The following is a 27,591-nucleotide window of genomic DNA, read 5'->3' as shown; positions in this document are numbered from 1 at the left end:
AGTTGGTCTGCCATCCCCGGTGATTGTTTTGGCATTCTCCTGTTCTCAGGTCTGTCAAATGCCCCTTACTTCCCTCTGTTTTTTCCTACACAGATAACTATACCATGCAGTTCCTGTAACTTGTCCTCACCCACGTGTATTCTGAGACTCATGGATATTTCCACTATCTATTGCTGTGTAAATAAACCACACCAAAACATAGTGGCTTAGAATAATAACCATTTTATTGCTCATGATTCTCTGTGTCAGGAACTTGGAGAGGGCTCAGTAGCGATGGCTCATTTCTTCTCCATATGATGTCTGAGGCAGCTAGAGTGAGGTTGGAGGATCCCAGATGATTTTGTCACATGCCTGGGACCTCCCTGCTGGTTGGGAGCTGGGGCCTCAGATCTCATGCACACGGTCCCTTTTTAAAATACTGTCTCACCGTGCAGGGCCTCTGTCATCAGAAAGATAGTGCTGACGTTTTTACTGCGTGCCTGGTTCTACTCACTAAAGCAGAAGTTTAAGGCCTCATAAGGGCTGGGCTCAGAAGTCCCAGAATGCCATTTCTACCACACTTAGTTGGTGATACAGAAGTCCAGCCCAGACACAAAGAGTGAAAAAACATGCTTCACATCTTGATGGGAGGAGAAGCAAGCACGTACAGGGATGGAAATACTGTTGGCAGCCATTTCTGGTGGAAATCTACCATACTGGGGATAGTGTGTCCCCCAGTTTCATTGTGAATGTCATCCATGGGTTTTCATTTTTCTATCTGGTTGCTCTGTTTGTATGTTGGCATAAAGAAAGATTTAAAAGCTGCTCTCCTGCCACCATGTTTCCAGCATCCCTTCTAATATTTTTTATAATGTTCAGTTAGCCAACATATAGTACATCACTCATTTTTCATGTAATGTTCAACGGTTCATTAGTTGCATATAACACCCAGTGCTCATCCCAACACGTGCCCTCCTTAATATCCATCACCCGGTTACCCCATTCCTTCTAATATTTTTTAAAGTCTATTTTTTTTGTAATCTCTGTACCCAATGTGGGGCTCAAACTCATGATCCCAAGATCAAGAATAGCACGCTCTTCCAACTGAGCCAACCAGGCAACCCGGCAGCCTTTGTAATTTAAAAAAAAAAAATTATTTCAGACATTTTGGGTGAGGGTAGAATGAAGAAGTAAAACATTGTAAATGGCTCATTTTCCTAGGGCACCGGGGTGGCTCCGTCGGTTAAGTGTCTGCCTTTAGCTCTGGTCATGAATACAAGGTCCTGGGATCAAGTCCCACATTGGGCTCCCTGCTCAACGGGGAGCCTGTTTGTCCCTCTCCCTCTGCCCCTCCCCTCTGCTTGTGCTCTCTCTCTGTCAAATAAAATAAAATCTTAAAAAAAAAAAACAAGAGTTCTGTGTTGTTTACTAAAAGAGGCAAAACTGAACAATAGCAAAGGATACATGTCAGGTAATGCAAACAGAATAAAAGCAGGTCTGATGATATAATTATCCAGGTAAATTTCATGGCTAAAAGCATTCAACAGATAAAAGTAGACATTATATAATAATAAAGTCTACATTTTTAAAAAGATTTTATTTATTTATTTGAGAGAGAGAGAGAAAGGAAGAACACAGAGGGAGAGTGAGAAGGAGAAGCAGACTCCCTGCTGAGCAGAGAACCTGACAGGGGACTCGATCCAAAGACCCTGGGATCATGATCTGAGCCGAAGGCAGTCGCTTAACCAACTGAGCCACCCAGGCGCCCCTAAAATCTACATTTTAAAAAAGATTTTATTTATTTGACAGAGAGAGCGAGAGAGGGAACGCAAGCAGGGGGAGTGAGAGAGGGAGAAGCAGGCTTCCCGCTGAGCAAGGAGCCCGATGAGGGGCTTAATCCCAGGACCCTGGGATCATGACCTGAGCCGAAGGCAGACGCCTAACGACTAAGCCACCCAGACGCCCCTAAAGTCTACATTTTATGAAGATATAATATGTATAAACCTTTACAAAAACACAAATAACACCAGCAAAAAATAATAGAGATGAAACAAAACCTTAAAATCATAATTTATAGTAAGAGATTATACCTCTTTCAGAATATGATGAATCAAGTTAAGAAAAACAAAGGCCAAAAAGATATGAAAATTATAATCAATAAGTCATAATTAATATACATAAAAAGAACTGTATATCTTTTTTTAAGATTTTATTTATTTATTTGAGAGAGAGCACGTGCAAGCAGGAGGGAGAGGGAGACAGAATCTCAAGCAGACATGGTGCTGAGAGTGGAGCCTGATGCAGACTTATTTCCATGACCCTGAGATCATGACCTGAGCCGAAACCAAGGGTCAGACACGCAACCGACTCAGCCAGCCAAGCACCCCGAGAACTTTATATCTTACGTGGAGACTATATAATTTCTACTATGCCCCTGCAACATTAAACGACATTCAATTGTCTAACCTGGCATCAGAGAAATGATTGATACATTTTAAAAAGTAGGGCTTTGACAGATCACCTCCTCTGATAAGACCCAGTAAAAACAGAAATAAATTAAAACGTTACCAAAATATCTTAACCAGTTGGAAATGAAGAAACACTTTCCTAAATAAATCACATTGAAATGGGTCAATGTTTCATAAACTCTACCAGCCCATAGAGAAAGATGGAAATTTTCCAATTCGGTTTATGAAAGAATAACCTTAATGCCAAAACTGAAATATACTGCTCAAAAAAGAAGATAACTAGAGATAATCTTTCATAAATGTGAATGAAAATTTCTAAATAAAATATCTACATATCAAATCCAGATATATCTCAAGAAAAAAAGGGGCCCCTGGGTGGATCAGTCAGTTAAGCATCCAACTGTTGATTTCAACTCGGGTCTGACATGTCAGGGTTGTGAGATGGAACCCCACCTCTGGGGCTCTCTCTCCTCCCTCTGTCCCCCCCAACCTCCTCACGCACATGCTCTTTCTCTCTCTCTAAAAAAAGAAAAAGAAAAAAAAAACCCATAACCATTAAGATGATTCTAGAAATGCTAGTGTGGTTTAAAATTTATAAGTCAATCAACAGAATTCATTACACCAATACTTTAGAAAAGCTACATAATGCTATTGATATTTCAAAAGTATATGAAACAATTAAGTAGAGATTATATTTATAACAAAAACTCAAAATAACAATAGAAGGAAACTACTTAAAATTGATAGAACCATTTTACAAAAATTGCCAGAAACCTTTATACTACATGGTAAAATGTTTAAACCATTTCCATTACAATTGGCAACAACAGAGGGATGCTTTCTATCACATGTATTACTCAACATTATTTTGGAGGCTGTATTTCAGCACTCTCCAATACAACTTTCCAGAAATGTTTCACATTTAGTGCTATCCAACAGAGTAGCCACTAGCCATATGCCGCTATTGAACATTTGAAATGTCGCTAGGTGACTAAGAAACTGAATTTTAATTTATTTGGCTTAAATAAATTAAAATTAAAATGTATTTGTTTAGGGTTTTTAAGTTTTTGTTTTAGTTTCGGTGAGTTAACATACAGTGTTGCATTAGTGTCAGGTGTACAATAGAGTGATTCAACAATTCCATACACACCCAGTGCTCATCAGTACAAGTGCCCTCTTTAATCCCCATCCCCTATTTCACCCATTCCCCTCACCCCCCTCCCCTCTGGTAACCATCAGTTTGTTCTCTATAATTAAGAGTCTGTTTCTTGGGGCACCTGGTGGCTCAGTGAGTTAAGCATCTGCCTCCCGCTCAGGTCATGATCCCAGGGTCCTGGGATCAAGCCCTGCATCAAGCTCTTGCCACTCCCCCCCTGCTTGTGTTGGCGCTCTCTTTCTCTCTGTCAAATAAATAAAATCTTTTTAAGAAAAGAATCTGTTTCTTAATAAATTTAAATTTAAATAGCCACATGAGCTTAGTGGTTACTGTGCTGAACAGCTAACACAATAAAAAGAATCACACTGAATATTGGATAAATGAGAAAATATTACCTATATCTGATATGTTGTACAATTAGGAAACTGGGGAGACTATACTAAGAAGCTACCAGAATTGGTAGGTAGTTTTGATAAGGGGCTGGATACAAGATAAAATTATAAAAATTGATATTTTCTTCCTATACCAACAGTAAGCAGACTGGATTAGCAAACAAGCCTTAACAATGACAACAAAGACATTGTGAATATCTAAGAACAAATTTAACCAAAAAAGGTGATGGACTTATAAGAAGACGACAAAATGTCATTGCAGTATGTAAGACATAATCAAATAGAGACTCATGAAATCCCTAGATATAAAGGCTTACCGTAACAAAAAGCATTAACTCTTTCCGAACTATTATATTAGGGTAATACAGTCCAATCAGAATCCCAACAGTTTTGTTCTGTGGGGTTTGGGGGAGGGGGGGTAGCATTCATTTTGAAGCTTCATTTTAAACTTCAAGGAGTTCTTAGAAAAATAAATTTGCAAGAGGAGAACTCCTTTGAAATCAGATTACAGAGACACAATCAAGAGTTCAGGTCAAGCAAAACATATGTGCAGTCTTATATGACAAAACTGGTATTGAATTCAGTGGATACAGGGCAGTGTGTTCCATAAACACAGTGACACAATGTCAGTGCCAGCTGACATTGCTGAATTTTACCTGAGCCCTGTGATCCTGGTAAACAGCGAAGGTTGAGAAATCCCCTTATTCTTTCATATTCTGGAAAACTGCTGACTGCCAAGAACTCCCCTTCCCTACATGACTTAGACAGGACTCACGGATGCTCCTGTTGTTTACCTATGACAAGGAAGACCTTCCAAATTCCCAGTCCTTGCATCATAAACACTGATTTAATCAGAACAAAATGCCTGTTAGTCAAATGTCAGTAGAGCATCTCTCTTTCCTACAGCCTCCTGAACTCGGCTTCTCCCCAAGCCTGAGAAAGCACAAAAAATTGTGGAATGTGCCCTCTCTTCTCAGCCTCCCTTGGGAGGGAACCGACTGACCACAGTGGGCGCCTTTCTATCAGATCCTACTGTCCATTCTCCCACTAATGCAGCCCCCCGTTCACAGATTCTGCTTATCGCGGCTTGCCTCCTCCTTCCCCTATCTATAAAAGAGAAGGCTTTTTCTGTTTGGCTATGAGATAATTGCAGATTTCTGAAATGGAAGCTTTCTCCCTATTTGACACAGTAAGAACAAATCTTGACCTTGACCTCATACCATACGCCACAGCAAATTCCAACTAGATTAAAGGTTTAAGTAGAAAAAAATTAAAGCAATAAAAATGAAATCAACGTTAAGACTCTTTTGGGGCAGACCTGGAATGGGGGAGGAGAACCATGCAAGACAGTAAATACAGAAGCCAGGAAAGAAAGTTTAGACATTTCTGATGAGAGAATACATCTTTCTGATTACATATTGAAGGACACCTATAAAATGCAAAGGAGAAAAGGAGTTGGGGGGAAATACTGCAATGCAACTCACAAAGGGTTGCTATCCCTAACGCGCAGAGCTTCTACAAATCGATAAGAAAAAGACAAATCACTTCAAATAAATTGGAACAAGGATATGAAGATCTGCAGAAGAGAAAATCTAAGTGGTCAACAAATAGAGAAAGATGCTCTGTTGCAGAAGTAGTCAGGAAAATGCAAATTAAAGCAATTAATTACTACTGGCCCTCACACTGGCAAACATGAAAGACAGCATCAACATCCAGGGCTGAAAAGATGTGCCTCAATGAACTACTATTTTGCTGGTGGCAGTAGGCATGTTACAGTCTTTTGGGGAAGTGATTTGGCTGTTATTTGACAACAAAATACCCTTACCTGCTTTTATTTTTTTTTTATTTTATTATATTATGTTAATCACCATACAGTACATCCCCAGATTCCGATGTAAAGTTTGATGCTTCATTAGTTGCGTATAACACCCAGTGCACCATGCAATACGTGCCCTCCTCACTACCCATCACCAGTCTATCCCATTCCCCCACCCCCTCCCCTCTGAAGTCCCCAGTTTGTTTCTCATAGTCCATAGTCTCTCATGCTTCATTCCCCCCTCTGATTACCCCCCTTTTCTTTATCCCTTTCTTCCCCTACCGATCATCCTAGTTCTTATGTTCCATAGATGAGAGAAATCATATGATAATTGTCCTTCTCTGCTTGACTTATTTCACTTAGCATTATCTCCTCCAGTGCCGTCCATGTTGCAGCAAATGTTGAGAATTCGTTCTTTCTGATAGCTGAGTAATATTCCATTGTATATATGGACCACAGCTTCTTAATCCAGTCATCTGTTGAAGGGCATCTCGGCTCCTTCCATGATTTAGCTATTGTGGACAATGCAGCTATGAACATTAGGGTGCATATGGCCCTTCTCTTTGGGGTAAACACCCAGTAGTGCAATGGCTGGGTCATAGGGTAGTTCAATTTTTAACTTTTTAAGGGACCTCCACACTGTTTTCCAGAGTGGCTGTACCAACTTGCATTCCCACCAACAATGTAGGAGGGATCCCCTTTCTCCACATCCTCTCCAACAATTGTTGTTTCTTGCCTTGTCTATCTTTGCCATTCTAACTGGCGTAAGGTGGTATCTCAGTGTGGTTTTGATTTGAATTTCCCTGATGGCTAATGATTTTGAACATTTTTTCATGTGTCTGTTAGCCATTTGTATGTCTTCATTGGAAAAGTGTCTGTTCATATCTTCTGCCCATTTTATGATTTGTTTATTTGTTTCTCGTGTATTGAGTTTGAGAAGTTCTTTGTAGATCTTGGATACCAGTCCTTTATCTGTGGTGTCCTTTGCAAATATATTCTCCCATTCTGTGGGCTGTCTCTTAGTTTTTTTGACTGTTTCCTTGGCTGTGCAGAAGCTCTTTATCCTGATAAAGTCCCATAAGTTCATTTTATCTTTTATTTCTCTTGCCTTTGGCGATGTGTCGTGAAAAAGGTTGCTCTGGCCGATGTCATAGAAGTTGTTGCCTATGTTCTCCTCTAGAATTTTGATGGATTCCTGTCTCACATTGAGGTCTTTCATCCATTTGGAGTTTATTTTTGTGTATGGTGTGAGAGAGTGGTCAAGTTTCATTCTTTTGCATGTAGCTGTCCAATTTTCCCTTACCTGCTTTTAATAATAAACTTCAAAATATAGGAAGCAAAAATTGACTAGCACAATGAAAATGTGACCTAACAATACAGTGGGAGAATCTCTCTCCTCTCTCAGGAACTCATGGGTCAAGCAGAAGAAAATCATCAGGAAGGAAATACATTTTTTAAAGCCCCAACTAACAAGCTTGAGCCAACAAACCCATATGCTCAACCCAACAACTGGAAAATACAATCTTTTTTAATCAAGAGATGAAACATTTTTGAAAACTGGGCCCTTGCTTGAGCCTTAAGGCAAGTTTCAACAAATTTCAAAGACTCAGCATCATTCAGACAACGTTGCCAGACCACAGTGCAATTAGAAATCACTAACATCAGATTAACTTTGTGTTTGTTTGGGAAAATGAAAAATGGTGTCAGGAACTGTAAAATTTTCTGCACTCCTTCTGAACTCCTTCTTGGAGTCATTAATTCCCAGAGGAGTATGTGACAGACTAAGATGAGTCGAATCGGAAAACCTCTCCTTTGGGGCAGCATTTCAACACCTGCGGACCTAAAGCCCACCAAACGTGCAGGTGGCAGTCAGCCGCTTTAGTTTCCTTCCCTTCCAAAACTCCTCTCCCTTATAAAACCCCCCATGCTCCAGGAAACGTGAGCCTGGGCTGTTCTCCCTGTCGCAGCAGCCTGGAAAAAGTACCCATTCTCTTGCCCTGTGGACTTCTAAATAATTCGTTGGTTAAAAGGGGGAAAAAGTTACAAATTAGCGCTTGAAACCAAACACTCATGGAAATAAATAAAAACTTGGATCTTTAGAACTTCAGCCTTCATGCTTTTAGAAGGAAAGTTGATCACTTGATTTTTAAAAATTGGATGAAATGCCCCACCACGGATATCACGGGCCCCCAATTAGTGGCTCCACAGATACTCGGTCCCCGGCGCTAAATCACCTCAGCTGCCCGCGCCCAGAGTGGTTAAACTCTCGCTGCGGGCGACTTCCGCTTCCTGGCCTAAATCTGACACGTACTATTCCCCCCATGGCAACTACCCAGGGTCGGTGACAGTCGAGGAACCCGGCGATGCCCTCAGCCGACGCGGGGACAGAGGCGCCGGCAGGTGGGCACGTCGCGGCGCCCCGGGCCGCGCCGCCGCGAGCTACCCGCGCCCGTCAGGGGCCGTTCCGTTCGCTCTAGAAGGGGAGCCGGGGCGGAGGCCGGGGCGGGGCGGGCCCGTTTCCAGGCCTGCAGCTCGGAGGAGTCTTCCTAGCGGGGACGGCGCGGCGGGACGCGGGGCGGGGTGGGGGGTGGCCTAGCGGCGCGTGAAGAAGCCGAGGCTCCCCGGGGATGCGGCCCGAGGGCGGGGCCCCTGAGCGCCGGGAAAGGCGAACGCGGGGCCTGCGCCCGGGCGGCCACTGTGGAGAGCGCGGCGCGGGCGGGAGAAGTGCCGGCGGCCCGGCCCGGCTCCGGCCCGGCTCCGGCCCGGTGGGCTTCCGGGAAATCCCGCAAGGGCAGATCGGCCCGGGGACCGCCGGCTCCGCGGCCGAAATGACCACCCTTCCAAGATGGCGACTCCCGTAGAGACACTCCCGAGGGGACAGCCATGTTAGTTGCCTGACAAAGTCACTAAAGAACATTTGAAAGCCCGCCTCTCCTCCGCCACGCACACGCGCTAACACAGCGCGAGGGCACCCGATGGGGTTGCGGGCGGCCGGGCGCTCCCAAGCCGACACTGGGCATGTGCACGGTGTAGTCCAGACACAGAAGAGTCCCTCAGAGGTAGTTTCCACACTTAGGGTTCTGGGACTGAGTTTCACAGAGGCGGCACAGTTGGGCCAGTAAAGCACTGACATGATTATGGGGGTGTGGTGACATGGATTTCGCACTCAGTGATGCTACTGCGAGGCTTCTCCGAGGTCACTAAGTAGGAGGGGCGTGGAGTGAGTGACAAGGGTTTGGGGTGAGTGATGGGGTCAGTGGGGAAAATAAAATGGGTAGTCCGTGGGATGAGTGATGAGGGTGCTGGGGGGTCTATAGGGTGAGCGATGAGGAGTCTGTTGGTGGGGGGGAGTGGTGAGGATTCTCAGACGTCACTGATGGGGTCTGCCGACTAAGAGATTGGACCTGGGGGATAAGTGACGGAGGTCTGTGGGGTGAATCATAGGGGGTTACTGGGGTAGGTGATAGGGGGCCTGCAAGATGAATGATCGGAGTTCAGTGGGTGAGTGGTGAGGGTGTTTGGGGAGTAATGGGTGGTCTATGGAGTGAATGGTGGAGAGTTTTGGGGGTGAGTATTGAAGAATCAATGAATGAATGATTCCGACCGTGGGGTGACTGTTGCATGGTCTATGAGATGCATGATGGGGTTGAGTGGATGGTTAAGGTTTCTGTGGTGTCAGTCATGAATTTATTTGGGACTGGTTGATGGAGGGGCCAATGGAATCAGATATGCTGCCTCATGGAGTCAGTGATGGGTGGTCTTAAACCGAGATGGGATTGTTTCAAAACCCTACTTTGACTTTGTTGGGCCTCCTTTTATTTTTCTTTTCTGCATCATTAATTTCTCCCCTTGATTTCATTATTTCTCTTCTTCGGGTTTTTTCATTTATTCTTATTTTTAAATTCCTAAGTTGAATGCTTATCTCATTCATATTCAATCACTTTCCTTTTATAATATAAGCATTAAGTTCATGAATTCTTCTCTAAGAACACTTTAGCTCTATGTAACAAATTTTGATATGTAACATTTTCACTGTAGTTTACTTCAAATGTTTTCTAATTTCTGTTGCAGTTTTCTCTCTGACCCCGTAGTTATTTAAATAGGAGATTCTGGTTTTCCAAGAAGTTGAAAATTTTTTAAAAGATTTTATTTATTTATTTGACAGGGAGAGGGAGAGAGCACAAGCAGGGGGAGCGGCAGGCAGAGGGAGAGGGAGAAGCAGGCTCCCCACTGAGCAGGGTGCCCGATGGGGGGGCTGGATCCCAGGACTTAATCGACTGACCAACCCAGGTGCCCCAAAAGTTGAAATTTTTGTTATTGATTTCTAAACTACACTCAGAGACTGTCATCTGAGTGATTATTAGGTGAAGAAATGGATGTTCCTTAAAGTGGATAGTATGTATTGAACTTTAAGTTAAATTATTTTCCAAAACTTTTGTAAAATTGGTACTCCCACCAACAACATATAAAAGGGCTCATTGTGGGGGACCCGGGTGGCTCAGTCAGTTGAGCATCTGACTTGGGTTGGGGACTTGATCTCGGGGTCACATCCCCAACTCGGGCTCTGCACTGGGGGGGAATCTGCTTCTCCCTCTCCCTCTGCACCCCCCCCCCCGCCATACCACCACCCTCACTGGTGCTAGTACTCTCTTGAATAAATAAATAGAATCTTTAAAAATAGAAAAACATAAAAAAAAAATAAAAGGGCTCACTCTAACATCCTCTCCCACACTGAATATTGCTGCTTTTTTAATTTTTCCCATTCTGAGGCCCAAACAGAATGATATCTGTTTTTACTTTGGTAAAGTAAATGGTATCTAGTATCTTGTTTTACTTAGATATGCATTTTCCTGGCAACTAGTGGTTGAATATCTTTGCATATGTTTTTTAAAGTTTTCATATCTTTTGCTCTTTTTTTTCCTTTAGGTGGTTTGTCTTTCTAATTTGTGAACATTAACCTTCTGTCATTTATTGTGATTTTTTCCCTTTTATCTCTCTTTATATCTTGATTTTTGAAAGATGTTTCTACATATAATTAGAAAAAATAATCATCTGATTAGAGATACCTGTCTTTTTCCTTTTCAGGTTCTGAGTATCTTGTCTTGCCTAGTGAGTTCTCCCCACTTCATGCTTAAACAAATATATGCCTTAAATTTAACATTTTTATTGTTTTAATTTTTAAAATTAAATTTCAATCCAGCTGGANTCCCCCCCCCCCCCCCCCCCCCCCCCCGCCATACCACCACCCTCACTGGTGCTAGTACTCTCTTGAATAAATAAATAGAATCTTTAAAAATAGAAAAACATAAAAAAAAAATAAAAGGGCTCACTCTAACATCCTCTCCCACACTGAATATTGCTGCTTTTTTAATTTTTCCCATTCTGAGGCCCAAACAGAATGATATCTGTTTTTACTTTGGTAAAGTAAATGGTATCTAGTATCTTGTTTTACTTAGATATGCATTTTCCTGGCAACTAGTGGTTGAATATCTTTGCATATGTTTTTTAAAGTTTTCATATCTTTTGCTCTTTTTTTTCCTTTAGGTGGTTTGTCTTTCTAATTTGTGAACATTAACCTTCTGTCATTTATTGTGATTTTTTCCCTTTTATCTCTCTTTATATCTTGATTTTTGAAAGATGTTTCTACATATAATTAGAAAAAATAATCATCTGATTAGAGATACCTGTCTTTTTCCTTTTCAGGTTCTGAGTATCTTGTCTTGCCTAGTGAGTTCTCCCCACTTCATGCTTAAACAAATATATGCCTTAAATTTAACATTTTTATTGTTTTAATTTTTAAAATTAAATTTCAATCCAGCTGGAATTTACTCTGGTGTGTGGTATGAAATGAGATTGAAGTTTGTATTTTCCCTTTGGATAGAAAATTTGCCAGCACCAGTCATTAAATGAATACACTTTTCTAACTCAACTACATGCCACTTTTGTCACATAAATTTCCAAGTGTATATTGCTCTATTTCTGAGCTCTGTTTTTTCCTTCTGATATATGTATCTACTCCCTTTCAAAAAAATGTATCGACTTTTAGAAATACTTTTAATATCAAATAGTACTAGCCCCTTCACTGTACTTTTTTTCTTTTTTGGATGTTTTCTTTAATATTCTTTAGCATTTATTCTTCCATATGAATGTTAAAACCATCTTATTTTGTTTCAAAACAACCATTAAAACTATGTATTTTATAGTTTTCTTTTTTTAAAGATTTATTTATTTATTTGAGAGAGCAAGTGCATGAAAATGGGGGGAGGGGCAGAGGGAGAGAATCTCAAGCAGACTCCCTACTGAGCCAGAAGCCTGACTCAGGGCTTGATCTCACCACCCATGAGATCATGACCTGAGCCAAAACCAAGAGTCAGAGTCTCAACTGACTGAGCTACCCAGGCAACCCTATAGTTTTCTTCTTATAGACCCAGCACCTTTTTATAAAAAAAAAAATTGCATTCTTAGATATTTTACATTTGTTTTTTGTCACCATGGTGAAAAGCATACATTTTCTATTTCCAAAGGAAAAAAAATCTGTCAATTTTTATTTTCTTTATTGTATTTTATTTCTTATCCAATGCAATGATCAGATTCTCATGTGAATTCTAGCTGCTTTTTATAGTCTCTTAGTTTTCCTAGGTAGAATACCATATTGCATCCAATCAACAATGATACTCTCTCTTCCTTCCAAATATGTATTCTGATTACCTCATCTTCTCTTGCATTAGCTACCACTTTTGGAACAATGTTGAATGATACTTGATAGAGGGTATCCCTATTTTGTTGCTAATTTGAAAGTGAAAGTTGTTCGTTCGTTCATTCATTCATTCATTCATTCATTCATTCAACAAATGTTTATTGAGTACCTTCCCCTTGCCAAGAGACTGGGTTTGAAATCCTGCATGGCCACTTCCTAGCTACATGATTTTTTTCCTAACAGATGTATTGATATAATTCATGTACCATAAACTTACGGTAAACTACCCATTCAAAGCTTACAATTCGGTAGTTTTAAGTATATTCATAGAGTTATGCAACCACCACCACAATCTAATTTTAGAACATTCTATAACCTCAGAAGGAAGCATGGTACTCATTCATCATTCCCATTCTGTATCCCCCTGCTGCAGGCAACCACTTTCTGTCTCTGAAGATTTAACTGTTGTAGGCTTTTCATATAAATGGAATCATACAAAATGTGGTCTTTTGTGACTCTCTTCTCTCACTTACCATAATGTTGTCAAGATTCATCCGTGCATGCTATGGCATGTATCCGTACTTTATTCCTTTTTTATTACTGAATAATATTCTTTTGTAAGGATATACCACATTTGGTTTTTTCCATTCATCAGTTGAGGGGCATTTGGGTTGTTTCCACTTTTAACTACCATGAATAACGCTGCTGTGAACATTTGTGTCCACGTTTTTGCGTGGACATCTATTTTCACTTCCCTTGGGAATGGAATTGCTAGATCATATGGTACCTCTATGTTTAACACTTGGAAGAACTGCCAAACCGTTTTTCAAAATGGCTGTGCCATTTTCCATCCCACCAGGAAGGTATGTAGGTTCCAATTAGTCACATCCCCACCAACACTTGTTACTGCCTTTTTTAATTCTAGCCATCCTAGTGGGTGGGAAGTGGTATCTCATTGTGGTTTTGATTTCTATTTCTCTAATGACTGCTGACATTGAATATCTTTTCATGTATGCAATGGACTGAATGTTTAGGTCTCCCACCAAATTCATAGGTTGAAATCCTAATTCTCAGTGTGATGGTATTAGGAGGCGAGGTCTTTGAGAGGTGATGAGGTCACGAGGTTGGAGCCCTCGTGAATGGGATTAGTACCCTTATGAAAGGGACCCCCGAGAATCCTTTTCCCCTTTTTCCCATGTGAGAACATAGCGAGATGTGAACCAAGAAGCAGGTTCTCGCTGGACTTCAGATCTGCTGGTGCTTTGATCTTGGACTTTTAGCCTCCAGCACTGTGAGAAAGAAACGTTTGTCGTTTATTTACTTTTTTTTTAAAGATTTTATTTATTTATTTTGACAGAGAGAGATAGCCAGCGAGAGAGGGAACACAAGCAGGGGGAGTGGGAGAGGAAGAAGCAGGCTTCTAGCGGAGAAACCTGATGTGGGGCTCGATCCCAGAACACTGGGATCATGCCCTGAGCCGAAGGCAGACACTTAACGACTGTGCCAACCAGGCGCCCCACGTTTGTCGTTTAAACCATCAGTCTGTGGTAGTTTATTAGCAGCCCGAACTCACTGACAATGTGCTCGTTGGCCATTTGTGTATCTTCTCTGGTGGAATATCAGTTCAAATCCTTAGCTTATCATTAATTGAGTGATTTGATTTTTTATTATTAAGTTGTAAGTGTTCTTGATATGTTCTGGATACAAGTCCCTTGTCAGATATGTGATTTGCATTTATTTTCTCCGATTTCGTGGGTATCTTTTCACTTTCTTGGTGGTTGACTTTGTAGCACAAAAGTTTGTGATTTCGATGAAGTCCAATTTATCTGTTTTTTTCTTTAGTTTCTTGTGCTTTTGATGCCGTAGACTTTTCTTTCCCCATGGAATTATATTGGAGTGCTTATCTAAATTCAGTTAACTGTAGGAGTGCTGGCTGGCTCAGTCAGTTAAGCATCTGACTCTTGATTTTGGCTTAGGTCGTGGGATCAAACCCTGCATCGGGCTCCTCGCTTAGCAGGGAGTCTGCATGTCCCTCGCTCTCTGCACTTCCCCCCTGCTCGTGCTCTCCCTCAAATAAATAAATAAATAAAAATCTTTAAAATGGTAAATTGTAATCATTTTATTTTCTCTGATTATTGGTCTTAATAGATTTCTACTTTCGGGGGGATTAATTTTGGTAGTTTGTGTTTGCTGGGGATTTTATGTTCTCATAGAGCTGCTCATAATGCTTAGTTAAATTATTTTGTTCGCTCCCATTTTATTCTTCTTTGTTAAGACTGCTTTAGCTATTCTAGGATCTGTGCCTTTCCATATAAATTCTAGAATATCCTTGTGTATGGATGTTGAACATATTCTCATGTACTTATTTGCCCTCCATATATCCTCTTTTTTTTTTAAGATTTTATTTCTTTATTCGACAGAGATAGAGACAGTCAGCGAGAGAGGGAACACAAGCAGGGGGAGTGGGAGAGGAAGAAGCAGGCTCACAGCAGAAGAGCCCGATGTGGGGCTCGATCCCATAACGCCGGGATCATGCCCTGAGCCGAAGGCAGACGCTTAACCGCTGTGCCACCCAGGCGCCCCAATATATCCTCTTTGGTGAAATGTCTCTTCATGTCTTTTGCCCATTCTCTAATTGGATTGTTTGTTTCTTCAACGTTGATTTTTGAGAGTTCTTTATATGTTATACTTATGAGTCTTTGTCAGATACTTTCTCACAGTCTATAGCTTTTCATTTCATCCTCCTAACAGTGTCTTTTGCAGAACTGCAGTTTTTAATCTGTTGAAGTCAAAATACATATTTTTTCTTTTATTGATCATGTTTCTGGTGTCATATCTAAGAATTTTTACTAAGCCCTAAGTTCTGATGATTTTCTCCCATGTAGTCTTCCCAGTTTTATAGTTTTACATTCTACATTTGAATCTGTGATCCATTTCAGGTTAATTTTTTATGAAGTGTGTCACTTAGATTGAGATTCATTTTGTTTTTTCCTTATGAATGATCCAATTACTCCAGCATCATTTGTTGAAAAGACTTTCCTTCATCCATTGAATAGTTTTTGTACCTTTGTAAAAAAAAAAATTAGTTGGCTGTACTTGTGTGGGGCTATTTCTGGGCCCTCTCTTCTGTTTCATTGATCTATGTGTCCATCCCTTCATCAGTACCACATTTTCTTGATTCCTGTAGTTAAATAAAAAGCCTTGAAAACAAGTAGATTGATTTCTCCCATTTTATTCTTTGTCAGAATTGTTCTAGCTATTGTAGATCCTTTGTCCTTCCACATAAATTTAAGAATAAATTTGCCTATATCTACAAAAAATTCTTGCCGAGATTTTAATAGGAATTATATTAAGTCTGTATATCAGCTTGTGGAGAATTTATATTTTTACTGTGTTGAGGCTACCCAACCATAAACACAGTATCTATCTCCATTTATTTAGCTCTTTGTTAACTTCTTTCATCAACATTCTCTAGTTTTCAGCATGCAGGCCCTGTACGTATTTCGTTACATTTACATCTAAATATATACTTTCTGAGTGATGTAAAGTATTTTGTTTTTAACTTGTTTCATTGTTCATTTGTAGTATATAAAAATACAGCTGACTTTCGTGTGTTGTTCTTGTGTCCCGTAACCTTGCTGAAGTCACTTATTACTTCTAGAAGTTTTTTTTTAAGATTTTATTTATTTATTTGAGAGAGAGAGAGTGAGCAAGAGCAAGAGAGAGAGAGAGAGCACAAGCTGGGGAAGAGGCAGAGGGAGAGAGAGAAGCAGGCTCGCCGCTGAGAGTCTGATGTGGGGCTCAATCTCAGGACCCTGGGTATCATGACCTGAGCTGAAGGCAGATGCTTAACCGACTGAGCCACCCAGGCACCTCCAATTCATTGATTTCTGCTCCTACTTTTATTATTTCCTTCTGCTGGCTTTGGGTTTATTTTGTTCTTCTTTTCTAATTTCTTTTTTTTTAATATTTTATTTGAAATAATCTCTACACCCAATGTGGGGCTCAAACTTACAACCCCGAGATCAAGAGTCATGTGCTCCACTGACTGAGCCAGCCAGGTGCCCCTTCTTTTCTAATTTCTTGAGACAAGAGTTTAGGTTATTGCTTTGAGGCTTTTTCCCTTTCACTTGTAAACATTAGTGCCATAAATTCTCCTTACAGCACTGCTTTGGTTTATGGAGCGGAGTATTGTGCGCTGGTTATCAAATCCCAGGGGAGGACTCCAAACACTTCTGCCCACTGCACCTTGGTATCAGAGTCGCCAAGGAAAACACAGCCGCAGTGAGACACTGAATGCAACAAAGCTTTACCTGCATAGAGAAGAGACAGCAAGATCAGCATCCATAGTACGCATCCTTTCCTCGTAGCTTGCGGGTCCCCTGGCAGCCAAATGGCAGGTAAGCACACGAAAAGATCCTTCACTCCATTAGTTAGCAAAGAAGTCTAAATTAAACTAAACTAAGATACTATTCACACCCCTCTCATAGTGCAATGAAAGGACCCCACTCACTCCCCCATGGAGTCTGAAATACTGAAAGCTAGGGGCAGGCCTAAGAGCCATTGATGTACAAACTTCCGCAGGACAAAACAGCACACACTGAGTTCAAAATAGGGAAAGATATCCCACACAAAGGCAGTAGCCCCACACAGGCTGTGTGGGGTCTTTGTCTCTTGGTAAGGAAGTGTTCCAGGCCCAAGGTCCATTCTTATATGGTCAAGGGAGGAAGTTTAAAAGATGATGTGCCTGAGACTGTAGCCTACAAATTTTGATATGTTGTATTTTAATTTTTATTCAGTTCAGTGTATTTTTTTTTAATTTCCCTTGAGACTTCCTCTTTGAGCTGTGGATTATTTAGAAGTATGTTGTTTAGTTTCTAAGTGTTTGGGGATTTTCCTGTTACCTCTTTGTTTTGATTATTAGTTTCATTCCATTGTGGTCAGAGAACATACTACGTATGATTTTAATTCTTTTACATTTGTTGAGGTTTGTTATGTGGTCTAGGATATGGTCTATATAACATATTTTCTGTGGGCACTTAAAAAGAATGTGTATTCTGCTACTTTTGGGTGGAAAGTTCTATAAGTGTTGCTTAGATCCTGTTGGTTAGTGATGTTCATGAATTCTTTTATAACCTTGCTGATTTTCTGCCTAATTGTTCTTTCAGTTGTTGAAGGAACAGTATTGAAGTCTCCAACTGTAATTGTGATTTTGTCTATTTCCCCTTTCAGTTTTATCAAGATTTTCTTCATATATTTTGCAATTCTTTTGCATGATGCATACACATTTAAAACTGCTATGTCTTCTTGGTGGACTGACCCTTTTATCATTATGTAATGTCCCTGTCTGTCCCTGGTAATTTTCTTTACTCTGAAGTCTACTCTATCCAGTATTAATAAATCCACTCCTGCTTCCTTTTAATCAATGTTTGCATGATATATCTTTTCTATCCTTTTACTTTCAACCTACATATATCATTATATTTGAAGCACATTTCTTGTAGACAGTATATAGCTGGGTCATGATTTTCGAAATAGAATCTGCTAATTTCTGTCTACAATTGGTGCACTTATACCATTTACACTTTCTGTAATTATTTATATGTTAAGGTTTAAGTCTGTCATATTTTGTGTTTTCTGTTTGTTCTCTCTGTTTTTGTTTCTCTCTCTCTCTTTCTTTTTTTTTTTTGCCCCTCTTTGGGGTATTTGGACATTTTAAAGAATTCTGTTTTGATTATCTAGTGTTTTCAGGGGGATCTCTTTATATAGCTTTTTTTAACCAGATATTCTATGTATCATGTAATATATACATAACAGAGTCCACTGGCATCACTTTACCTCTTCCAGGGAAGTGTGGTAACCTTACTTATCTCATGTCCCTTCATCCTCCCCTATTTATAATAAAATTGTCTTAAATATTTCCTTTACATGCCTTGAACACCACATTAGATGCTGTAAAATTTTCACTTCAACTGTCAATCGTAATTTAGAAGACTCAGGAGAAGGAAAGCATATTATATATACCTATATTTTCGCTCTTTCCGTGTTCTTTCTTCCTTAATGATGTTCCAAGATCCCTTCTTTTATCATTGCGTTTCGGTTAGATAACCTCCTGTAGCCATTCTTTTACTGTAGGTCTGCTGATAACAAATTCTTAGTTTTCCTTCATCTGAAAACGTCTCGACAGCTCTTCGATCCCTGAAGGATCTTTTCTATGGGTTTAGGATTCTAGGCTAACAATTCTTTTCTTTCAGCACTTGAAAAATGTTGTGCCATTTCCTTCTGGTCATAGTGGCATCTTCTTCCAATAGAAGGCTGTTTCGTCTATGTTGAAAATCTGTTGTTTAGTGTAACCGCCTTCATTAATTATCTTAGATGAACCTTCTGGATAATTGGCTGCACCTTCCATACCAGCACTTGCAGCTTCACCTTACACTCTTATGTTATGGAGACGGCTTCTTTCCTTAAAATTCACGAACGAACAGGGCGCCTGGGTGGCTCAGTTAAGTGTCTGCCTTTGGCTCAGGTCATGATCCCGGGGTCCCAGGATGGGGCCCCTNGTAGGGAGTCTGCTTCTCCCCCTGCCCCCCCCCCCCCCCGCACTCATGCTCTCTTTCTGTCTCTCTCTCAAATGAATAAATAGAATCTTTAAAAAAAAACTCGTGAACCAACCTCTGCTAGCTTCAAACTTTCCTTCTTCAGTTTCCTCACTCTCAGTCTTCAGAGAACTGAAGAGAGTTAGGGCCTTATCTGGATTAGGCTTTGGCTTAAGGGATTGCTGTGGCTGGTTACACGGGTGTGGTTTGTGGTGCCCCAAAACAATTACAATAGTAACATCAAAGATCACTGACCACAGGTCACCATAATAAGTATAATAATAACGAAAATTTTGAAATATTACAAGGATTGCCAAAATGTGACACAGAGGCATGAAGTGAGCAGATGCTCTTCGGAAAATGGCGCTGATAGACTTACTTGACAGAGTTGCCATAAATATTCAATTTGTAAAAGCTTCACTATCTGGGAAACACAATAAAATGAGATATGCCTGTATTTCTTTGCTGCGATTTTCTATTGTCTCATTTGTGTTAAGCATTTTTCATAATTGCCCAATGAAGCATGTTTATGATGGCTGCTCTAAAATCCTCGTCAGATGGGGCGCATGGGTGGCTCAGTCAGCTGGGCATCAGACTCTTGATTTTGGCTGGGGTCACGATCTCAGGGTCATGGGATCGAGCCCTGCATCGGGCTCCGTGCTCAGTGGGGAGTCTGCTTGGGATTCTCTCTCCCTCTGCCCCTCCCCACTCAAATAAATAAATAAATCTTTAAATAAAATAAAATTATATTTAAAAAATGAAAATCCTTGTCAGATAATTCCAACATCTGTGTTATTTTAGTGTTGGGATCTGCTCAGTGTCTTTTCTCATTTGAGTTGAGATTTTCCTGGTTCTTGGTATGACATCTAATTTTTCTTTGTGTTCAGGACATTTGGGTATTAAGAGGTTCTGGAATTTATTTAACTCTCGTGTTTTAACAGACCTCCCTTGACAGAGGTCCATTTGGTAAAGGGAGATGTCACCTCATTCATTACTGCTAGGTGGGGATGGAAGTCCAGGTTCTCCACTTGGCCTCTTGGGCTCCAAAGGGGGGGGGTTCCTTTTTTTTTAATGGCAGGGGGAGGAGCTGAGGGAGAGGGAGAGAGAGAATCTTAAGCAGGCTCCATGCCCATCTTGGAGCCCATCACGGGGGTCAGTCTCACAACCCTGAGATCATGATCTGAGCCAAAATCAAGAGTCAGACACTTAACCTACTGAACTATCCAGGTGCCCCAGGGTGGGCTCCTTTTTATTGCCTGTTGGGGGTAGCAGGTTCATGCTTCTCACTAGGCCTCTGCTGATACCACCCTGACTGGGAGGTAGGTACCTTGTCACGGCTTCCCATTGGATGTCCATTGACACTATTGGCACAAGTGCCCTTATTACTGCTGAGCCCTGGTGAGAGCTCCAGTAGGCCTTCTCTGACATCACTCAGTGGGGAGGAGGAAGGACACTGTTATCTGTGGGTGAGAATGGAAGCCCAGACTCCCCACATTGTCTCCACTGTCACCAAAGGGCAGGGGAGAAGGAGGCAGCTGTTACTGCCTAGCAAGGAAGAAAGATCTGGCACCCTAATGGGCTTTCTCTGATACCACCTGGGCAGTGGGCAGGGGGTAGGGGGTTAGGGGTTGGGGGTACCTTCTTATAGTTTGTCAAGGGTGGAAGTCTAGGCTCTCCACTTGGCCTTTGCTGTTAGTAATGGTAGTAGAACCCCTGTGTTTTTTTGTGGTGTTTGGCCTGAGTAGAGCCATCAGTGTCTAAAAGTTTTCTGTCTTGGTAGACTGCCTCTTTCCTGGTCCTTTGACTGGAGAGAGCAGGCTTTTCTTGGGGCAGTTTTTGTCTGTACCCATTGGCCTTTCGAGGTTGCTGGCTTCTCCAGCACCAAGTCTAGGATATATGAGGCTAAAAGAAAACCCAGAGAACTCTGCCACATCATTTTTGGGGTCTCAGGATCCCTAGCCAGTCTGCCCTCTTCATTCCACCTTTCAGAATCTTCCTATGTGTTATATCTAATGTCCACACTTTTTAGTTGTATTTAGCAGAAAGAATAGGTAAACTAATATCTACTCCATCTCCAGAAGAGGAAGTCCCCATAATTATGATTTTGAAGGCTTCGTGTGGTTTCATGCGTTTATGTTGGTTTTATTTGTGTATATTGAATTGCCCTAAAGATTTATACAAAGGTTTATGTACTTCTTTATTGTATATTTTGTTATTAAAAATGGATCCCTTTGGGGGTACCTGGGTGGCTCAGTCAGTTAAGCGTCTGCCTTTGGCTCAGGTCATGATCCCAGGGTTTGGGATCGAGCCCCGCATCGGGCTCCCTGCTCGGCGGGGAGCCTACTTCCTCTCCCTCTGCCCCTCCCCCTGCATGGGCTCCCTCCCTCTCTCTCTTTCAAATAAATAAATAAATCAAATCTTTAAAAAAATAAAAATTAAAAAAATAATAATATAATTTAAAAAATAAAAAAATAAGAAATAAAATAAAAATGGACCCTTTTGTTAATCCATTGAGCGCTTTGGGCTTAATTTCCACCTCAATAATTATATTTCTAGATGTTCTTTCGTTTTCTTAAATTTGCCTGGTGTATTGTATCTTTTTTAAATCTTTATTTAATTATGACATAACACCCAAAACTGCACAGATTATGTATTTAGCTTGATGATTTTTTAACAGACTGAGTGAACACGTACAACCACTGCCTAGCTTTAGAAATAGAATATCACTAGCACCCATGAAATACCCCTTGTATTCCTTTCCAATCACTAACCTCCTCCCAGGGGGTACCAACAGCCTCACTTCTAACAGCATAGATTTAGTTTTCCATGTTTTTGAAATTTATATGAACATAATCATACAGTATTGATTCATTGCTCTTTTGAGTCTGGCTTCTTTGGCCAATGTAATATTCATGAGATGAGATTCATGCATGTTGTGCGTAGTAATTTGTTCATTCTTGTTACTGTATAGTACGTCTTGTTTGAATATAGGACAACTTGTTTATCCATTCTGATGTTGATGGGCATTTGCATAATTTTCAGTTTTGAATAAAGCCACTCTGAACATCATCATACTTGTCTTTCAGTCAGCATATGTTCACAGTTCTCCTGAGTGTATTCCTGGGAGTGGAGTAGCTTGGTCATAGGCTAGTGCATGTGTTCAACTTTCTTTTCTTTCTTTTTTTTTTAAGGTTTTATTTATTTATTTGACAGAGAGAGACAGCGAAAGAGGGAACACAAGCAAGGGGAGTGTGAGAGGGAGAAGCAGGCTTCCCACCGAGCAGGGAGTCCGATGCGGGGCTCGATCCGAGGACCCTGGGATCATGACCTGAGCTGAGGCAGATGCTTAACAGCTGAGCCACCCAGGTGCCCTCTTTTATTTTTTTTAAGATTTTACTTATTTGAGAGAGAGAGAGAGAGAGAGAGAGAGCACACGAGCAGGGGGAGAGGGAGAGGGAGAAACAGACTCCCGGCTGAGCAGGGAGCCCGACGTGGGGCTCGATCCCGGGACCCTGAGATCATGACTTGAGCTGAAGGCAGCCACTTAACCGACTAAGCCACCCAGGTGCCCCTGTCTTGAGCTTTCATAGATAACACCAAACAGTTTTACAAAGTGTTTGTACTATTTTATGCTCCTCAAAAACAATTTATGAGTTTCCATTGCTCATATCCTCGCCAGCTCTCTTGGTTATTTTCCGTCTTTTCCATTTTTAGCCATTTCTGGTGGGTATGAAGGATTATCTGATTGTAATTTAATTTATATTTCCTTGCTAACTAATGAAGTTGAGCATCTTTTCCTGTGCTTGTTTGCCACTTGGCCTGTCTTCTTTGGGGAGTGCCTGTTCCCTTTGCTCTTTTCCTATTGCTCCTATTGATTTCTAGGAATTGTTGATATATTTGAGATATGAATTATTTGTCAGATACCAGGATTACGGTCATCTTCTCCCACTGTGGGATTTGCCTTTTCACTCTTTTTTTTTTAAAGATTTTATTTATTTATGTGACAGAGAGAGAGAGAGCCAGCGAGAGAGGGAACACAGCAGGGGAGTGGGAGAGGAAGAAGCAGGCTCCCAGCAGAGGAGCCCGATGTGGGACTCGATCCCAGAATGCCAGGATCACGCCCTGAGCCGAAGGCAGACGCTTAACCGCTGTGCCACCCAGGCGCCCCTTGCCTTTTCACTCTTAATTTTGTCTTCTGATGAACCAAGGTCTTTAATTTTACTGTAGTCCGATTCAATAACCTTTTATTCTAGCAGATGTCAACACTTGATATGAAGCACATTAATTAAGACACTGCAGTATTGGCCCACGAATAGGCAACTAGACCAGTCGAAACACAGAGTCCAGGAATGAACCTCCACATAGACGGTCACAAAGCAACACTGCAGAGCAGTCGAGAAAGGATAGTCTTTTCAGTAAGTCATGCTGGATCACCTTAATATCCATATGGAAGAAATGAATCTTTAAGAAAAAGATTTTATTTATTTGACAGGGAGAGAAAGAGAGCACACAAGCAAGGGGAGCAGCAGAGGGAAAGGGAGAAGCAGACTCCCCGCTGAGCAGGGAGCCGGACCTGGCCTGGGGCTCCATCCCAGGACCCCAGGATCATGACCTGAGCCAAAGGCAGATGCTTAACTGACTGAGCCACCCAGGTGCCCTGGAAGAAGTGAATCTTGACACTAACGCATATGACACACCAAAATCCTTCCCAAGAAGGTGGGCTATAAATCTAAATGTAAAAGACAGAATAATACCAATTTAGAAGAAAACATTAAACATCTTTATGACCCTGAGGTAGGCAAGGTTTTCCTTACTAAGACATAACACGTGCCAACCATAACAGAAAGAGGGATAAATAGCATGGCATGTTTCTGTCCATCGCTTCATTTCACATCTTTGTCTTTTGGTTTTAGATATGTGGCACCTGTGTTTTGTTTTGTTTTGTGAACCAATCCCATTGTCTTTATCTTTTATGGCAGGATTCAGCTCATTCAATTTAGTTGAATTATAACATTAAATTTCGTGCCTTCTTTTATTTTATGTTCACTATTTATTTTACTCAGTTGATATTTCCACTCTTTCCCTTTCCCTATTTTTTCTGGTTTGGTCACATTTCTCGTTCCCCTCTGGGTTCTTATTATCTTGGAATTCTGATAGCTAGGAATTCTGATTATTTTTATCAATTTCTTCCTTACAAATCTAATTATATATTCTCTGTTACTAGATCCAGTAATGTTGTAATCATATTTGGATCTAGGAGTAGAGGTGCGTGATTTGCCTTCTCATCCTCATTTTGCTCAGTAGATTTTTCCAGGGTATTTTAAATTTTCCACTTAGTAATAATCTTATTTATTCCATATGCCGAGTTACGTTATTTTTCTTTATTCAGATATAACTATATATTACAAGAATCATTTCTCAAGACTGCTTTCCTCTGATTTTGAAGTTTCTGTTGCTATTAAATTTATAATTGCTTAGGCTATTCCCTTGAGTATTCTCCTGAGCTAGGAATGGTGGCATTTAATGTTATAAATGCTTTTATGTCTAAAATTGTCTTTTGCTCTGACAGAAGAATAGTATCAAACTAGGATGGGTTTTAAATTCTTGAATCTCAGCCCCTTTCTGTCAGTAATTTGTAGATATTTTCTTCTAATATGATTCCTGTCATTGCAAACAAAAAGTCTAGTGCCATTGTGAGCCCTTTCCATTGTAAATAACATGTTATTTTTGCCCAGAAGTGTTGTAAGATTTTCTTTTTATCCTTTACATTCAAGGCCAAATCAGATTTGGGGTTGAATTGTTTCCTCTGGGAGTCAAGAATTGGGGGGATTTCTGTGGGGAAGTATCAATGAGGTAGGGGCCAGTAGAATTAGATAATCTAAAGCCTATAAATGTGATTCACAATGGGGCAGTGAGTGACAGTCTCGGGAAATTCTGGAGGTTTTAGAAGAGTTGGAGATGTAAGTATCTGAAGTCATTGATTAGCCCACGAGAGTTATTGATTGGAATACTGAGGTGGCGAATGATTGCTTGCAAGCCTGGGATTACAAGTTTTTGGGAGTCAATTTTGGTGGCCCTATGCGAGTCATTGATTGAGACCCGTGAATATCGGTAAATGCGGGACTGTGTGGTAAATTTGGTATATTATTGAAGGTTCAATGGGAGTCACTAATTCTATATATGGGCTATGAGTTATGGGGTCCTACAGGAGGTCAGTTTGACCCCCGAAGGGCATTGAGTGGATCAGTGGTTGGTTTTCTACTGAGGGTGTATTGCACTGCCTGTGTTGGTGATTATTTGGGGAGCCTGTGATGGTACCATCTGGGACACGGTTTTGTCAAGCAGTGTGGGTTACTGATTTAGTAGCCTGTACAGACATGCTGGTTTTCAGTGCCCAGATGGGAGCTGGGGGAGGGAGGCAATGAGTTTATGTTTTCGTCTATGGCAGAAGAGGGTGGGCTTTCTAAGTTGCCCACAACATACACGGAATTATACGGAAGCTCAGTTTATGCACATGTGACATGATCACCCCTAGCCAGACCACTTTAAGGGCAGCAGGAAATGGAAATAATGTTTTTTGTGACCTGCCATGTACAGAATACCATATGGCATAGTAGTTAGGAAATGTACCTTGGAGCTAAAACCAGGCATACCTGGGTTTGAGTCCTTGTCCTTCCCCCTAATCTGAGTGATATTGGGGCAGATTTCTTAATATCTCCAAACATCTCTATCTGATGATAAATGGGAATAATAATAATAATAGAATACCTAGTTCACAGGATGAGTTTGAAAATTAAATGAGGTACCTGCCTTGCATCTTATAATAATAGCAATATTTAATATCAATGGAATATGTTCCAGGTAGCATCATATCATTTAATTCTAACAACCCTATGAGACAGGTGTTTTCATCCTCAGTTTTAAGATGAAGAAACTCAGACTAAAGTGACTTCCCCAGACTCTAGCTAGAACGTAGACGATGTGGAATTCAAACCCTCGTTTGTTTTATACCAAGTCTTATGAGTATTTTTTTCGTATTACATGCTAACACTTGGTGTTGTTTTTACTGAACTTCTCTTTTTCACAGTATCCAGCACAGAGAGCTGCCCCCTTGGTGCCCCCAGGAAGCATTTGTGGGGTGAATGGTGAATGACCGCATGGACACTGGCTTTCCAGGGTTTTTTGGAGTCTCTGCGGAGCCCCTGGGCCAGACCCCATAGCAGAGGCTGCAGGAACTACCTCCCGGCCCCAGCAGCTCTGATTGAGTCCCCAGGTGCCTGCCTGGCTTCAAGCTCCTGGGAAGAGCGGAGTCATCAGCAAGAGAGCCCGAGAGCTGAGGCCCAGCAGGAACATGCCAGCTAACCGGAGTTCTCCCCAGTGGTCCTCGGTCCTGGCTGCAGAGGGACGTGGCAGCTTGTGTGAGGTGAGGAGGGAGAGGGCTCCAGAGGCAGGAATTCATTCCGTGAGGAGACAGCCATGACCTGTCACCAAGGCCTCAGGGGAGGGGCAGGTGGGTCACAGAAGTGGCAAATTCTAGGCTCCCAGGTCACTATCCTCCTGCTGTGTGAGTACCACGTGGCTGATGTCCCATATCCAGAGACCTGTGTGTTTCAATGGACATGTGATGTGGCTGAGGGAAGAAAGGGGGGATGGGAGGGTCACCCCACATCTGGGGTCCTAGACAGGGAGATGCTACCCCCGACCCCCAGCACAGGCCCTGCAATCTCCATTGGCTCTTTGCAGATGCTCAGCTGATCCCCCCCACACCCCAGCCTCCTTTCCCCCTTGTCTCTGGGGATTTGCTGACCTCTCCTCTGTCCTGATCTAGGGCAGAAAAATCCCTTTTCTCTTGAACTGAGAGGATGGCAGGGTACTAGGGCAACAACAGTCTCCAGGGTCCTTCAGGTTCTTCCTCCTCCTTTCAAAGGTAATAAAATGGGCTGAGAAGGCCCAGGCCTCTTAGATTGTGAGTAAGAGCATTGGAGTGGAACCAGGTCTCCTGAATGTGCCCTCCACCCTCACCGCCACAGCCAAGACCAAGTTGCCTACTCAAAGTTCCCTTTGGGTACCTGGATGGCTCAGTCTATTGGGCATCTGCCTTCAGCTCAAGTCATGATCTCCAGGTCTTGGGATCGAGCCCCGTGTCTGGCTCCCTGCTCAGTAGGGAGTCTGCTTCTCCCTCTCTCTCTCCCTCTCCCTCTGCCCCTCCCTGACCCCACTCATGCTCTTTCTCTCTCTCTCTCAAATAAAGAAATAAAATCTTAAAAAAATAAAATAAATAAAATAAAAGTTCCTCTTGAGAATCTGTAAACGGGGGAAGATGATGAGAGAACCAGACCCTGCCCGACAGCTCCCTTCTTCAGACCTTCCTGTGGAAGCTGTCACCTCTGGGACAGGCTTCTTGTCACAGGAGCTCAGGGTCACATGGACATTAGGATATTAAACTTTAAAAAATTATTTTGGTTTTTATTCTTTCATAATTTCATT

General features: G+C 41.5%; 1 protein-coding gene across 3 annotated transcripts in view; it reads left to right on the top strand.

The window, feature by feature from the left end:
• The first annotated feature begins 7,780 nt into the window (after nucleotides 1-7,780).
• The window catches only part of ZNF41 (zinc finger protein 41), a 43,663-nt gene continuing 23,852 nt past the window's right edge, over nucleotides 7,781-27,591 (top strand). Inside the window, exons 1-3 of one of the 3 annotated variants that reach the window (XM_011223133.3) lie at nucleotides 7,785-8,211; nucleotides 16,673-16,908; nucleotides 26,192-26,527. In XM_011223133.3, the coding sequence (XP_011221435.1) occupies nucleotides 26,456-26,527 (72 nt within the window). In that variant the 5' untranslated portion in view covers nucleotides 7,785-8,211; nucleotides 16,673-16,908; nucleotides 26,192-26,455. Of the gene's footprint in view, nucleotides 8,212-16,672; nucleotides 16,909-22,408; nucleotides 22,471-26,191; nucleotides 26,528-27,591 lie in introns of those variants that run through there. The other 2 variants (XM_011223132.3, XM_034648829.1) reach the window with 2 other exon arrangements.

This window comes from Ailuropoda melanoleuca, chromosome X (genome assembly GCF_002007445.2).
Source record: "Ailuropoda melanoleuca isolate Jingjing chromosome X, ASM200744v2, whole genome shotgun sequence".
In the NCBI taxonomy this organism is placed as follows: Eukaryota; Metazoa; Chordata; class Mammalia; order Carnivora; family Ursidae; genus Ailuropoda; species Ailuropoda melanoleuca.
The sequence above is the reverse complement of the archived record's forward strand: the minus strand, read 5'-3'. Positions and strand labels throughout refer to the sequence as shown.